This window comes from Pongo pygmaeus, chromosome 5, assembly GCF_028885625.2.
Source record: "Pongo pygmaeus isolate AG05252 chromosome 5, NHGRI_mPonPyg2-v2.0_pri, whole genome shotgun sequence".
Lineage (NCBI taxonomy): Eukaryota > Metazoa > Chordata > Mammalia > Primates > Hominidae > Pongo > Pongo pygmaeus.
This window is the reverse complement of record NC_072378.2, coordinates 152,706,884-152,723,758: the sequence shown is the minus strand read 5'-3', so window position 1 is coordinate 152,723,758 and position 16,875 is coordinate 152,706,884. Positions and strand designations below refer to the sequence as shown.

Here is a 16,875-nt window from a genome sequence, read left to right as displayed (position 1 = left end):
GAAAGAACTAAAAAACTCAAATTATGGTAATCAAGTCTTGGAATGTATGTTTCCTACACAGTGACCAGATAGGAATTCAAGAGCAAGAAAAATGGATTATCAGTTATAGAAATAAGAAGAAATATCTAGTACTAGGAATGATTTTGAATAATTTTGTGTTATTCTTAAAGAATTACAGAAATTATAAAAATAAATTTATAAATATTTTATAGTGAGGTTATATAATTTATCTAGTTCTAAATCTTCTACCTAAATATATATATACACACACACACACACACACACATACACACACATACACACGTATATCTGTGTTTATATTCATATAAACGTATACAAATATATATTCGGCTTCTAAAAATAATAGGTTGTGTGAATACAGACAAATTGTGCCATTTCAGCTGAGTTATGGAAGTGATAATATTAATATTAAGGTTACTTAAGGCTTTCCAACTCCTGGAAAAATAATGAGACATTTATTGTATAATCTTATTTTCTCCTCTTTTTTTTAGGGTTTTAAGATAGACATTAACTGTAAACAGCTGACGGTGGATTTTGTGAACCAGTCCGTGCTACAAATCAGCAGTCAGGATGTGGAAAGTAAACGTAGTGATAAGACTGATTTTGCTGAGCAGCTTGGAGCAATGAATAAAAGTTGGCAAATTCTGCAAGGTCTAGTAACTGAGAAGGTAAGCCAGTGGCTTGCCGCTGTCCAGATTTACCTGAAAACCCCAAGAACAGGCACACTCTGTAACGAAGACTGGGTTCACAAGTAGTGTGGCTATACTGGGCAAAGAACGCTTCCAATAATACTGCTGAAGGTTAATCACCCTAAACTTTCTTTAACCTGTTGATGATTTTCTCTTATACATTCTCTGCTCTTTGTATGTTTCATGGTGTTTCAGATTTCTAAAGATGTCTCTTGATTTATTTTGCCTTTGCTTCAAGTTGACTTTATTTTGCCTTTGCTTCAAGTCCTTTCTTGCTTCCCAATAATAGTCATTGATTCATACTTTATGAAATTCATTTATTAAATCAAGCTTGTCCAGCCCGTGGGCTGCATGTGGCCCAGGACGGCTTTGAATGCAGCCCAACACAAATTCGTAAACTTTCTTAAAACATTATGAGATTCTTTTGCAATTTTTTTTTTTTTTAGATCATCGGCTATTGTTAGTGTTCGTTTATTTTATGTGTGGCTCAAGACAATTCTTCTTCTTCCAGTGTGGCCCAGGGAAGCCAAAAGATTAGACACCCCTGTTTTAAATCATATATACAATGAACTGTATTTTAAGAATTCTTAATTTGGAGAAAATACTGGCTAGAATAATTAGTCTGCCAATGATTTGATTTTATTAAAATAAAGTTGCAAATTTCATTTTATTGTGCTTGCTCAGATCCAGCTGTTGGAAGGCTTATTGGAATCTTGGTCAGAATATGAAAATAATGTACAATGTCTGAAAACATGGTTTGAAACCCAGGAAAAGAGACTAAAACAACAGCATCGAATTGGAGATCAGGCTTCTGTTCAAAATGCACTGAAAGACTGTCAGGTAACTTGTCCAGGTGGCTAACATGCACCGTCTCACGATTTCTTGGCGTATGCTAATATGTTTATAGGCCTTGAGAGTTGCAAGTTAAATATTTTTTTAAATATTTAAAAGTTGCATTTAGTAACAAATTTTGCTGATTTTGTGAGTTTATAGGTTTTTTAAAAAAAAATACATTAGGTTTTTTCACTTGTTTTTAAAAATTTGAAATTATGAAAATTTTCAAACATACTCATAAGTAGAGTGAAATGCTATGACCCCTATATACCATGCATCAGATTTAATAATTATCAAGATTTGCAGCCTGGGCAACATGGTGAAACCCTCTCTCTATAAAAAGCTACAAAAGTCAGCCAGACGTGGTGGTGCTTGCACCTGTAGTCCCAGCTACTCAGGAGGCTGACGTGGGAGGATTACTTGAATTCAGGAGATCGAGGCTGCAGTAAGCCATGTTTACACCATTGCATTTCAGCCTGGGTGACAAAGTGAGACCCTGTTTCCAAAAAAAAAAAAATTGCCTAAATTATTTCCTTTTCTAAAATAGATATCATAGTAAATACCAGACATCTTGTCACTTTATTCTTACATACTACAATATATATCTTTGAAAAATAGACATTTTCTTAATGCATCCATATTATTATCACCACCAAAAGTTTAATAATTTCTAATATTATTTTATGTTCAACCCATAATCCTATTTCCTCGGTTGTCTTTAAAATGTCTTTTATACATTAACTTATTCAAAATAAGGATGCAAACAATATCCATATGCTACATTTGCTTGTTAGATCTCTTAAATCTTTTGAATATTTTTTTAAGACCATAACCTATTGCAGAAACTGTTGATGGGTGCCATGTTCAGGATTGGCCTACGAATGTCCTTAAGATGTTGTTTAATTTGTTCTTCTCTCCTCTGTATGTCCTATAAATGGAAGTTAGCACTAGAGGCTTGGTTGGATTCCCGTTCACCTCCTCTGAGCAAGCACTTCACAGTGGACTTCCTATTAATTAATTATTAATAATATCCTATTATTAATTAATAGGAAGTATCCATGTTACTTCCTTTTTTGTCACATGGAGAAGTACACAGAGTATGCTTGTTCTACTTTGAGGGATGAGGATTGAAAGTTCAGGTGAAGCAGTAACATTCCAAATGTTTTCCAGTGACTCAGGGACACACAGTCTTTCCACAAGTCTTCTTATGTACCCAAAAGAAAAGTGAGCTATTGCAGTTAATGCAGTAAGAAGATTTTTGAAAATAATTCGTGAATTCATATAATGTTACAGATTATGACTGTACCCTTATAGTGTTTCCTAAAAACAATTGAAAACTCAACAGTGAAGTAATTCTACAGAAAAGCTTCTCTCTGCAAATCTTGTTTTTCTATTTTGGGTTTCAAAAAGAAAGAACTTTGGTAATGATCTCTCTTCCAATGATCATGTTTTCTGTTTGGGAGACATATAAAGAGAGGTATATTTAAGCACTTAATCAAAGCTTTTTGGTTCTGAAAAGGAAGCGAAGTGCTGGCTCCCCAGCTAATGGATTACAATTTTGAGACTGCATAAAATTGATAAAGAAAAACATCGTATAGAGAATACCTTGAAGTAATAATAGTTTTTTTATTTAATTAAAAAAAAGCCTCACATCAGAAAATGGGTGCTTAAAGACTGAAGATGAAGAACATGCATCAACTAGTCTCATTGCATTTCTGATTTTCTAGAGGCCAGTGGTAGTTCTGATTTAGGCCATAAATTCTAAAATCTACAAGTAATCCAGAATTTCAGCTCTTTACTTTTGAGGACAAAATGTCGTAACTTTCGTTGAGTTCCTAAGTTAAAATATATCCATTGATTTTAAAAGGTAATTCTCCGTATTAGAATTAGCAAAGTGAGTGCCTTCTGGTTGCACGGTTGTGATAAACTTTACTGTTGAAAGACTGAAATACCACATTAATATCATTTGCATTTTCTTTTATTTTTTCCACTTCTTTTCTTCCATACTTTACTTTTTCTCTCTCTTAGTATTTTTTCTTCTGTTTAACATAGCTTTTTCTGCCATTTTCCATTTTGTTTCTTTTCCTGTTCATGTATTCTATTTAACAGGGAGACACCTTACCATCTGGAAAATATAGCAGCAGCTTGACCATGTTTTACCAAGTGTAGGCTCTAAGTTTTAGTCTTTCAGAGAGTCAGGTCAGACAGTGTCAGGAGGGAAAGCTTAAAGTGTGGTTTAAAGAACTTTGTACTGATGCCGGTTCATGATTTCAAATGAAAAGTCATTTCTTTGAAACAAAAGACAGAATGAAAGTAGCCCATATAATTATTTTGGGACATCGCATATAAATAAATCACAATGGCCTAACTGGAAGGTTCTATTTGGCTACACTACAAGTCTTGATACAATTGACATTTTTGAGAAATTGTTTTTTGGACCAAAGTGTGAAATTCAAGCCAGTATACTTAAATTGGTGACTGGATTCCAGCTTTATTTTGTTTTAAAAATTTTGAGTATTTTCCCAGTTTTTTATAGGTGATTTATTAATTTAAACCAACATAAAACTGATATTTATGAATTAATCGAAGTTAAGAATGTTTCACTGTTTTTAAAAATGGTAGGTTTGGCCTTTCCCCTTTTTGATCAGAAACAGAATCATCTTTTAATTATTATTAAAAGCAAAGGAAACACACCTTTATTTTTTATAAAATATATATTTCAGCCTTGTTTCCCTCATGGGTTTTGCTCTTCTACCAACATACATGTGCAGGGCATTTTAGAAATAGTTTCTAAGAAATGGAACATTCATTTAATATTCCTCACTGAGAAAAAGTTAACATCGTAGAAAAATGAGGATAAACTCAATTTCTAATGGTTGAATTTTAGAATCACATTAAAGACATATTGGAAGGACTGTTTCTGGTCTTTTAATCTCTTTACAGAAATAGAAAAGTTCTAAATAGTAAATTAATTATATTTTCTATACTACACAAAGGACCTGTAACCCCAGTAATCACTATATTTATTCTCTGGTAATTATCAAAGCTGTCAAAATAGTGACAAAATCATACAGTAGAAATAAGAGAACAATATGAAAAACAAAAATGATCACTTTAAGCTGCCAAATGCGTGTCTAACTAATTAACCAAAACAAAAATAGCTTCATGATGATTCAATAGAGAAAAATAAATAAATTTGCACTGAAACATGGCACATTGTCAAATGGCTAAACATAACAATATCTTACATTTAGCTACTTTTTGACAGCTTAAAATATATTTTATATATATTCACCTAATTTTATCCCCTTGGAGTAAGCGGAAAATGTCTTCTTATTACTATTTTAAAAATGAGGTAGAGAGAGATTAACAAGTTGAACCATAATAGAAACAGAAATAAAAGAGGCAAAAATTATTTTTAAAGAGGCATGACATTTGAAATTAATATAACAGAGACTGGACTCCTCATTAACACCTTATCAGCAGCACTATCCAATTTCAATCTTATTACCCACGTATGGATCATGAGGAGGGTGAAAACATTTTTTATACAATTGAGGTGTTATCCAAAGTTAAAGTATTTGGGAATTTTCTCCATTCGAATCTCCAAGAACTGCAAATCTGTTTTCAGTTCTGAGGGTATACTTCTGAATATGGGACTGTAACCATGCCTTAATGCCTGGCTTTTCGTGTCACCCCAACATGGGATTTATATTCCCTCCACAGTTTGAGGTTCAGCCGACTCGCTTCTGGCATCAGGCTGGGAGTCCATAGGCTCCAAAGACTGGGTTCTAATCCCCACTCCATCCCTCACCAGCTCTTTTACCCAAGACAGGTCGGATGACTTGATCTTCAATTTATTTATTTATAAAATGTTGATAGCAGTCTCAGTCTGCTTCACTGAGCTTCTCAAATGTTCAGATGGCATTAAAATAGAAATTAGGGTTATGATACAGGTTCAGTATGAGCTCCAGATCTTTTCTTCATTTTGCTTTTCATTCTTGAACATTTTATACTGACAATTATGAATGCATATCCCAAAGAAAATGAGGATTCGAGTCATCAAAGAAGCCTGAAGCCTTTCAGAATCACATAGAATTCAGAGTATTTTAGATAGGGAGGATCACACAGATGGTCTTTTCCCATCTAAAGTCAGTCTTCTGATGTCCTATCTGAAGAAACTGAGACCCAGTAGAAATTTCTCACCTACCCAAAGTGACTCAGCTTTATAGTAGTAGACATGTGACTAAATCTCAGATACTAGGGCCCAGAATACCACAATCGATCACATTTCTTCCTGTGAGGTAGGCAGCGTAACTTTTTGAATACCAACATACGTGAACTTAATAATATAAATAATATTACAGTTTCTGACATGTATTTCTTTCCTCACAGCCTCTTGAGAAAATTACATAGTACCATTTCCTTATCTGGTAGAATATGGAATTTTACTTTTTTAAAGTTATGCTAATTTGCCATGTGTAAAAAGAGGACTTTTTTTTTGCATTTGAGTATAGGAAGAAGTACTTCTGCGGAGTGCCTCTTCTGAAAGAGATAAGCTTTTTGGATTAGTAAGAGGTTTTTAGGACATGAAACTATAATGGCCCAATTTCAGTGCACCCCAGAGTTCCGTAATAGAACAATTTAAAGTGACTATTTTTTAAATCTTTCAGGATCTGGAAGATTTGATTAAAGCAAAAGAAAAAGAAGTAGAGAAAATTGAGCAGAATGGACTTGCTTTGATTCAGAACAAGAAAGAAGACGTCTCTGGCATTGTCATGAGCACACTGCGAGAGCTCGGCCAAACCTGGGCGAATTTAGATCACATGGTAATATTGCTCACAGAAAGCCAGCTCCAGGACCGTGTTTGCCAGCTCTGTCCAAACTCTGGGTTTTGGTTTTCCTAAAGTAATGGAGGAAATAATCAAATCTATACATTATCTCTTTGGACTTTTAGGTCCACTTCGTTATCCTCTTTTTTTTTTTTTTAAGTTTAGTTTCTGGTGTTTTCTAGAATAAGCCTTTATTTTAAACATTACTCTCTTAATGATCTCATCCATTCCCATGGTGATAGATCATTCTCAAACATCTGTCTCCAGCCTGGGAAAGGATATACAAAGTGGATATCTGTATCTAAGTGATGCAGACCAAACTAAACACTTTTCTGATAGAGATAAATAATTATGAGGAAGGAATATCTTAGACGTTTTGTCTTAAGATATTTATCTGAGTGTGTGTGTGTGTGTGTGTGTGTGTGTGTGTTTACACACATGTGAGATAGATATGGATATTGTTATAGCTATAGATAGATTTCACTTTCTGGGACCTGACTACCTGGATTCAAATTGAAATCTCTCACATTCTAACAGTATAATCTTGGGTAATTTTCATTACTTCTTAGTGTCTCAGTTTCCTCATCTATAAAATGGGGATAATGATTATACCTATCTCATAAGGTGTTGTGAGGATTAAATGAGTTAATGCATTTAAAACACTCATTTAATACAATTCTTAAACTGTTTTATTAAAAGTATCAACCTCTTATAACTTAAAAATATATATATACATATGTATGTATGTGTATATATATATCAGTTACCCTTTTAAGCATTTCCACTTAGAACTGAGTGTTTAAAGTGTGGAAGGCATAAATTTCAAACTTGATACATTTTACCTTTTAAATCTTTTTCTTTTTAGTTTTGTTCGTTTATGATACCTGAAACCCTGATGAAGTTCTTAGATGTTAATATTTTCCCATCAATTGAATATATATTCCATCATTCTAGATATTATGAAATTATAAGCAATGTTTGTCTTTTTCAAAAGGTTGGACAATTAAAGATACTGCTAAAATCAGTGCTTGACCAATGGAGTAATCACAAAGCGGCCTTTGACAAGATAAACAGTTACCTCATGGAGGCCAGATACTCTCTTTCCCGATTCCGTCTGCTGACTGGCTCTTTAGAAGCTGTGCAAGTTCAGGTGGACAATCTTCAGGTAAGGAATTAATTTAACACATCCTTAATGTTCATTTTAATTTTAGAAAACTGAAAAATCATCAAATGGAGACATCATCCTGAAATATTGCCATATGTTGTTTACATTTAATTATTTTTTAAGATCTTTAAAATTAATTTTACCTGTGTTATTAATTTTACCTGTGTTATTAATTTTACCTGTGTTATTGTTACTTAAGCAAACTTGCCTGTGCATGCCAAATTCTGGATTAGCTGGTATATAAGTAAATGGTTTCCAAGATCCTGTTGTAAAAAACATTCACATTGATACAGCAATCCCAAAAAAAAAAAAAAAAAAAACATTCACATTGTCTTTTATACAATGATTTTATGCCCAACTGAACCTCCTTGATTCATTGTCACTGCCTTTTGTCTTCCTTTTCTCTTCTTATCCTGCATCTCCAAGCATATTGTAAGGAATGTTCAAAAGAAAACAAAGAGAAAAATGGCAAAAGTGGTAAATGTTTAAACCACTCAGTTGCTTCCATTCAGTAAAATATCAGTGGCCTATCCAGCGTGTCCACAGAATCTTCCTTTCTAGCACTTACTGCTTGGTTTCCTGTGGGTCCTTTGTCATTGTGTCCATCTGAAATGATATCCCTGATGTTTGTCTTCAACATAGCACTCTCTCCTGTCTCAGGTCACGGCCCTCAAATTGCTGCTGCCCCCACTCTCCTGTGCACCGGGCCACTCTCACCTGTCACTGCTCTTTCTTCTTGACTAAAGAACACAAACTATGGGATGGGCAGGGCAGGCCCCTAAGGGATGGGAGGCCAACAAGAGACCAGCATGTGCCCTGCTAATATCTAGTCCACCTCCCTGGCCAGCCAATCAAAGCTTCTATGTTACTGACCTCAGATGCAGCTGCCTTCCTCTCCTCCGCTCTTCTCCCCTCCCCTCGCCTTCTTCTTTTTTGAGACAGAGTCTTGCTCTATCGCCCAGACTGGAGTGCAGTGGTGCTATCTTGGCTCACTGCAACCTCTGCCTCCCAGATTTAAGCAATTCTCTGCCTCAGCCTCCTGAGTAGCTGGGATTACGGCATGTGCCTCATGCCTGGCTAATTTTTGTATTTTTGGTAGAGACAGAGTTTCACTATCTTGGCCAGGCTGATCTTGAACTCCTGACCTCAGTTGATCCACCTGCCTCAGCCTCCCAAAGTGCTGGGATTACAGGCATGAGTCACCGTGCCCAGCCGACTTTCTTAAGGAAATATTTTTTTAGGGTAGGGTGGAAGAGAGGAAGGACAAATTTGTCTACATAATTTCTTAACCCTTAAATTGTTGTTACTAAGGATCACTAAAACTTCTTTTGAGGATGGTAAATTTAAAAGCACATCTTATAACTTTGAGGAGGTTAGAAATGCTTTTTAATTTAATATATGTTATGTTTAATACTAGGAAGAGCTGTCTTAAGACATGAAAGGATTAAGGGTCTTTTCCTTGACTGTTTTCATTTGAGGGTGAGCAGATATTGGTGTTAAATAGTACTCTATTTTTGTAGCCTACTTCACCTGTGGAGTTTTATGAAGAACTGAGTCTGTCACCTCAGCACTGTTTCCAGAGAAACAACTTTCTTTCAGTTCCCTTACTGGTCCTTGGTAGAAGACTATTTAGATAGGCTTGGTAGAAGATGCCAAAGCTGTCTGATAACTATTCTTTGCTTTAAGCAATCTTGACATATACAGTGCATTATTATTAATTATAGTCTCCATTCTGCACAGTAGATCACTAGACTTTATCCCTCCTGTCTAGCTGAAACTATGTTCCTTTTGATCAACATCTTTCTTTTCTCCATCTAATCCCTTATCCCATGCCCTGGTAACTACCATTCTACTCTCTACTTCTATGAGTTCAACTTTGCTAGACAAAAAAGGATAAGTATGTGAGGTAATGATATGTTAATTAGCTTAATTTATTCATTCCACAACGTAAACATATATCAAAACATCATATAGTACCCTACAAATACATACAATTATTATTTGTCAATCGAAAATCATTTTTTTAAATTAAAAATAATTCTTGGCAAGGAAGAACACCCAGAGATAAAACTTGGCAAAGCTGTGGCTTGTTAGTCTTCATCTTCAGGAGTTTGTGGTAGAAGCACTCTAGGTATGTAATAAAATAGAGACCTGGCTTTGGCTTTGAGTGTCAAAGAGATCCACAGTTTGGCAGATAGCACATTACATAACACCATTGCCATGGCTTTGTTAGAAACAAGAGCTTGGGGTAGCAAGGAAAATGAGCACTTAAAGGATTTCCTCAGCAAGGCAAATTTACTTCTGCAGGAGGGTGCCACTCACACTTCTGGCCGCTGCAAGAGCACACTGAACAAAGGAGAGAAGGAGTTTTTATCTCTAACACAGTCCCTATCCCTGCATCCTTCCCCTGTTGGCTAGGGTTGGACCGCACAATCTAAACTGACCCCGGTTGGCTAAGACTTAAACTTTTCCAATTAGGGTAAATATGCGATTCTCAAGGGAGGGAGGGGGTAGGAGTGGTCCCTGTGTTACAGCACAAGGCATGTTTGGACATGTCTGGGCAAGTCAGGACACAACAAGAGCAGGAGGGCTGCTCACAGGCCAGAAACAAGAAAGTACAAGGAGGTGAGGCCTCTGAACCGAGGACAAGGACATTACACAATTAAACCCTTTGAAGAGGAATTTACCATCTCTGGCAGCTTCCTACCAGACAATGGACAAGGGCACCATGTGTGAGCTTTTTCAGCAGAATGCAAATGCTAATAGAAGAAGCCTTCATTGCTAAGAACCTCTTCTCATAGCCAAAATAACAAAATCCTAAAAAAGAGAATAAATGATTGTCTAAAGAAAGCTGATAAAGCACTGGTGCTAAGTCACGCCTGGTTTATACATGTATATGTACATATTTATGAAAACATATACAAATTCCTTTTAAACTTGCTTATTAGAATTTAGATCCTGTTATGTCATCTGTGGGTCTTTTTCTTTGGGCAGAATCTCCAAGATGATCTGGAAAAACATGAAAGGAGCTTACAGAAATTTGGCTCTATCACCAACCAATTATTAAAAGAGTGTCACCCACCTGTGACAGAAACTCTTACCAATACTCTGAAAGAAGTCAACATGAGGTATGGAGTATGTTAACTTTACACACTATTTATATCACAGCCTTATTATAAATAATGATATAATTAAAACTTAATGACGTTTTGAATTTGAGCTACATGGATTCTATTCCTTTAAACTTCTCTTTCACAACGTGAATTTAAGGATAAATGTAGTGAAGAGATTTAGAAAGAATTAGAAGTACTGTACACCCAAAGATTGCCATCATCCTCATTACCTATCCTGAAACTATGAATATGAAACATTAATTTTTATTATGTTAACTAGAAATGAGTATGTCTATATTCACGTGAACCAGGATCACGAAAAATAAAATAGCACATATCAACATTTGGTGAGAGGTGGTAATCTGCTCATGAGTGTTGGTTATTATTTCCAGATGGAATAACTTGCTGGAAGAGATTGCTGAGCAGCTACACTCCAGCAAGGCCCTACTTCAGCTTTGGCAAAGATACAAGGACTACTCCAAACAGTGTGCTTCAACAGTTCAGCAGCAGGAAGATCGAACCAATGAGCTGTTGAAGGCAGCTACAAACAAGGACATCGCCGATGATGAGGTTGCTACATGGATTCAAGATTGCAATGTATGTTCAGGAGCTATCTTGTTTTCCCCACATGCCATTCTTAGACTGCCCAAGTTTAGCTTTTGGTCTGCGTAAGCTTTGGTATGTCTCTCTATGTGAGACAGTTACCCAAAAATAATTGTCTTAGGATCAAAGAGCCTGCCTGATTTTCAGAACACAGGTGCACATGCATCAGACTAACAGGTCTCCTCCCATTGTTTTATTTTTTAAAATGAGTTGTTTTCCCATTTTTCCTACTGGAATTTAGTCAATGTGAAAGACTGAGGCTCTTTGTGTTTTCTGGGATGGTCAATATAAGACATGACCATATGGGGAATAGTGTTCTATCTTTAAAAAATCTTCTGTTCCAGATGTTGTCCATTTACATTCATTAACTCCTATGTAAGCATCTACACAATAGTTTCATCTAAGATATTAATGGTAGAAAGAAGTCTTTCTCTCCTAATTTACTGGTATACTTATTTTAATGGCTTTTTAATAATTCTCTTTTTCACTATAGCTGCCAATAACCTACTTAAGGGTTTAAGGAGCAGCTCTTCTCTTGTTTCAAGCATTATATGGCTCTTACTATTTGTCCTTATTTGTCTTTATTTTTAAGAGCTTGTTACAAGGATCTTTTTATAAACTTTTCCAAATCAGTTTGTTAGAATTAGGCAAGCTATAAAAACTACGTAAATAAAAGTTTAACCTATTCTAATATCTTCAACCTGAATATCACTTTAAAGCTAAAGATAGATATTTTAAAATAAAGATAATACAGTGCTTTTTTCATCCACATAATTTATGTATACAAGAACTGTCATTTTCAATACTCCTGAATTGAAATACACCTTGTCTGTTATCTGTGTCAAGCATAAAGAGCCCTTTGTTCTTCTTTCTCTCACAGAAGTCACTGCCTAGGCATAGCATGACTGGGTGGGACACCAGCAACAGGTAGAAGAAGCAGTCACTTATTATCTCTCAATGATAGGATAGAAAGCAGAAACAGGGAGTTTCCATTGGCTTATATTTTTTAACGTGTAAGAGGGTCCCACAGAAAGTGGAGGCAAAGAGACCCCATGGAAAAGAATGGGAATACAGGCTACTCTTACCCCTTGCTCACCAAAATCATCACTGTGTTCTGTACCCTACTGAGATAGGAGGTTGTTGTACTTGCAATAACATGACCACACATATAGAAGATACCACTGACAAATTCCTGGTGTGTATAATAATAATAGAAAAAGGAAAAATATAACATTTTGTTTTCAATTTGATACGAATTACATAAAGAGGCAGGAAAAAAACTGCCAAAATATTTCAGTTATTGGCTCTACTCTTGGATCATGTTTTTTTTTTTTTCTTGTTTATGTATGTTTTTCTGCATTTCCCCAAGATCCTGTAATGAACCTACATAGCTTTTACTAACAAAAGAGTAATTATATATATCCATAGGTTATATTTATATAATGTATGTTTAAAATATTAACATAGCATTTTAAAAAACTGGGTTCGGTGCTTGATCATTTTTCCACAGGTGAAGTTTATTTAGCATAATAATATGATCAATAGGAATTGTGTGTTTCTAGATATGTAGCCCTTTGCCGATTGCTGTTTATGATAAGGAGTATAAACATGCTTCAGAGTGGGCATATTTTCACCTTTTATAGGACCTCCTCAAAGGACTGGGCACAGTTAAAGATTCCCTCTTTGTTCTCCATGAGCTGGGAGAGCAACTGAAGCAACAAGTGGATGCTTCAGCAGCATCAGCTATTCAATCGGATCAACTCTCTTTGAGTCAACACTTGTGTGCCCTGGAGCAGGCTCTCTGCAAACAGCAGACTTCGTTACAGGTACAGAGCTCCTATTTAGTATCTTCTATAAATTGGGTGTTCCCTAATATCTGGGCACAAACACAGAAAAAGAATTCTTTGTCATTGCAACAATGCCTCCTTCAAGACTAAAGAAAATAACAAGTAAACAAACTTGGAAGTTCTGGTGGGGACGATGAAGGTGGACATTTTGCGCTGTTCTCTGCCAAGTAATTTTAAAATCGGTTTAAGATGCAAGCCCCTAAACCAATGCCTGCCACCATGGTCTGTTCAATTAATAAACACTAAGCGGCCTTAATATGAATATTCATGTTTATTTAACTTAGACTTTTACAAGAATCAGAAGATTTTTCAGACGTGTTGTTTGATCGTGTATTTAAAGAATAATTTTAATTGTTATTGACTTATGGTACATAGAAATAATTCTAGTTTTTAGAAAAATTACATAAAGAAGATTTAAATTCTCATAGCTTCTTTTTTACAGGAACAATGTCTTGAGGATGGCAATTTGATACAAGAATATGAAAAATAATTTTAATATCCACTCACCCTTTTACCAGACTTTATTAAAATACCAATGTATTTTTTTTTTTACTAAAATACCAATTTCATTTGTGGAAAAAAAGGCTGGAGTTCTTGATTATGAAACCTTTGCCAAGAGTTTAGAAGCTTTGGAGGCCTGGATAGTGGAAGCTGAAGAAATACTACAAGGGCAGGACCCTAGCCACTCATCTGACCTCTCCACAATCCAGGAAAGGATGGAAGAACTTAAGGTAAGTGTGTTCAGATCTGAGTCCCAGATCTTTTACTGTCTGTCTTCAAAATCTTTTTTTTTTTTTTTTTTTTTTTGTGATGGAGTCTCACTCTGTCGCCCAGGCTGGAGTGCCGTGGCGTGATCTCGGCTCACTGCAACCTCCGCTTTCCGGGTTCAAGCGATTCTGCCTCATCCTCCCGAGTAGCTGGGATTGTAGGGGCACGCCACCACTCCTGGCTAATTTTTGTATTTTTGGTACAGATGAGGTTTCACTGGTCTTGAACTGATCACCTGAGGGTCAGGTCTCCCAAAATGCTGGAATTACAGGCACGAGCAACCACACCCAGCCCTGTTTTCAAAATCTTAAGGGAAACTCAAAGCTGATGTAGACCCACTCTTCCTTTCGCGTGAGCCCCCAGTGAGCCTTTCTCTGGCGAACAGTGGACTGTGTGCTGGCAGCGGGCACAGGCTGATTTCCCAGCTCACTCCTGGAAGCCACCTCACTCCTCCCTCTTTCCACCGCTGGAAACCACCTCACTCCTCCTTTCCACTGCTGGTCCCTCTCCATGTTCCTGTACCCAGTCCATCACCTCTCTATTAACTTTTGAACCTCTCATCTCTGTTTCTAACATCATCTACTCCTAGCTCAAGCTACTCCTATCTCTCTGAGACCCTACAGCTGCCTCCTACAGATCTGCATCCACTCACCCAACCTCCCCTCCTCCTGGCTGTCAGAATGACCTTTTTTTTTCTTTTTAAGGGTTTTACTTAATTAGCTTGATTTAATCATTCCACATTGTGTGAAAACATCATATCATACTCCATAAATATATACGATTATAATTTGTCCATCAAAAATAAAAATAAATTAATAATTTTTTTTTTTTTTTTTTTTTTTTTTGGTGACGGAGTCTTGCTCTGTCACCCAGGCTGGAGTGCAGTGGCGCGATCTGGCTCACTGCAAGCTCTCCCTCCCAGGTTCACGCCATTCTCTTGCCTCAGCCTCCCGAGTAGCTAGGACTACAGGTGCTGTCCACCACGCCTGGCTAATTTTTTTGTGTGTTTTTAGTAGAGACGGGGTTTCATTGTGTTAGCCAGGATGGTCTCAATCTCCTGACCTTGTGATCCGCCTGCCTCAGCCTCCCAAAGTGCTGGGATTACAGGCGTGAGCCACCGCACCTGGCCTAATTTAATACTTTTTAAAAAGAAAAACAAAAGGTTTTACTTAATTGTGAATGTTTTTTGTTTGTTTGTTTTTGTTTTTGTTTTTGTTTTTGAGACGGAGTCTTGCTCTGTTGCCCAGGCTGGAGTGCAGTGGCGCGATCTCGGCTCACTGCAACCCCCGCCTCCCAGTTTCAAGCAATTCTCCTGCCTCAGCCTCCCAAATAGCTGGGACTACAGGCATGTGCCACCATGCCCTGCTGATTTTTGTATTTTTAGTAGAGATGGGGGGGTTCACTGTGTTGGCCAGGCTGGCCTCGAACTCCTGACCTTGTGATCCGCCTGCCTCAGCCTCCCAAAGTGCTGGGATTACAGGCATGAGCCACTGTGCCCTGCCAATTGTGAATGATTTTAAACATTCAATCAAGTAAGCAAAATAATTCAACAGACATGAAAATTTTATGGTATTATTCCCTTGGTTAAAGCCCTCAAGGTTTCCCACTGCTCTTAGGGAAAAGACCATGTAGCTTCTCAAGGCAGCATCCTGGTTCCACCTTTCCTGAGGATCTTATTCTGTTGCACCATAGCCCATCTTCCTCCAGCCACTCCAGCACCACTGTGCTTCCCAACATCTGTGCACGTGACATTTCCTCTCTCTGGATTTGTTTTCTTGTCCTCATCAGCTCACTCCTCACTAAAAAGAGTAAAGTCCTGGTCATTTTGTTCAATGTCACTCTCTTAGGAAAGTCTCCACTGTCTGTCCAGGGCCAGGCCTCCCAGTGACACATTTTCATGAACACTATTGTTTTTCTTCCATGCTCTATCACGTCATTTAATTACACTCCTGTGAGTAGGGGACTACTGTTGCACTTTTGACTACTAGAATAGTATCTTACTCCCTGTAAGTGCCACGAGGGGAAGGACTGTGTCATGGCTATTTTGTTCATTGCTGATGTCTACCCATGGACATTATGCCATTTAACAGTTATATTTTGGTTTCAATACTTGAGATTTATTATTTCTTCAAAAAGCATGAGTCTTTTGCAGAACATGCAAAGAGAAGACACACACATAGCCAAAGGTGACCTGACATTTTTTCTTTCCTGTAACCAGTTTCCTAGATGGAGATAAGAACACCCATGGGAAAACCAGAACCAACAACATTGTCCTGTGTTTGAAGGGAGGGAAAAGGTCCGAAAGAATAGATTGCTCTTTTGGTTGAGTCTCACCAGCTGTGGGGTCGGGGGTCAGAGACCTAAAACTGGAGCTCTTAAGGCAATGTGTGGTCACTTCATAGCTCAAGTGAAATCTTATTGTCTCTAGCAAGAACCCAAGGAGTTTCATTTACCCTCTTCCATTTACTAGCTGGGTAGCCTGGAGCAATTTACTTAGTTTCTGTGCCTCCCTTTCCTCCCTCGTAAAGAGGGAATAGCAGCATGACTTACCTCATGTGATCATTTTGAGGATAAAATGAGTTATTACTTGTAAAGTTCTTGTCAATGCTTGATTCATAGTAAGTGCTCAATAAACATTAGCTATCACTGTTATAACTTTTATTAGTTGTGAATAATAAAGGAGGAAATTAGCATGAACAAATTAAACATAAATGGTAAGAAGAAAGGTCTTTTACTTATCTGCATAATTTTCATCTTTAATCAGTTCTATCAAGAATTGCCTGAGTAAATAAATCAAGTAAATAATATAATACATGTAATGTGATTATATATGAGTAAATAAATCAAGTAAATAGTATATGTAATATAATACACGTAATAAAAATCAAGTAAATAATATAATACGTGTAAATAAATAATATACTTGTATGTATAATCCATACAAGTAAATAATATATCAAGTAAATAACAGAATACATGTAAGTAGTCAATAAAGGATAATGA

At 36.6% G+C, this 16,875-nt stretch overlaps 1 protein-coding gene across 2 annotated transcripts in view; it reads left to right on the top strand.

Annotated features, from left to right (window-relative positions):
- The window catches only part of SYNE1 (spectrin repeat containing nuclear envelope protein 1), a 525,017-nt gene that overhangs the window by 413,771 nt on the left and 94,371 nt on the right, over positions 1-16,875 (top strand). For both annotated transcript variants that reach the window (XM_054490749.2, XM_054490748.2), the window contains exons 114-121: positions 513-689; positions 1,395-1,550; positions 6,218-6,373; positions 7,371-7,541; positions 10,536-10,669; positions 11,047-11,251; positions 12,901-13,083; positions 13,689-13,835. In XM_054490749.2, the coding sequence (XP_054346724.2) occupies positions 513-689; positions 1,395-1,550; positions 6,218-6,373; positions 7,371-7,541; positions 10,536-10,669; positions 11,047-11,251; positions 12,901-13,083; positions 13,689-13,835 (1,329 nt within the window). The remainder of the gene's footprint in view (positions 1-512; positions 690-1,394; positions 1,551-6,217; positions 6,374-7,370; positions 7,542-10,535; positions 10,670-11,046; positions 11,252-12,900; positions 13,084-13,688; positions 13,836-16,875) is intronic.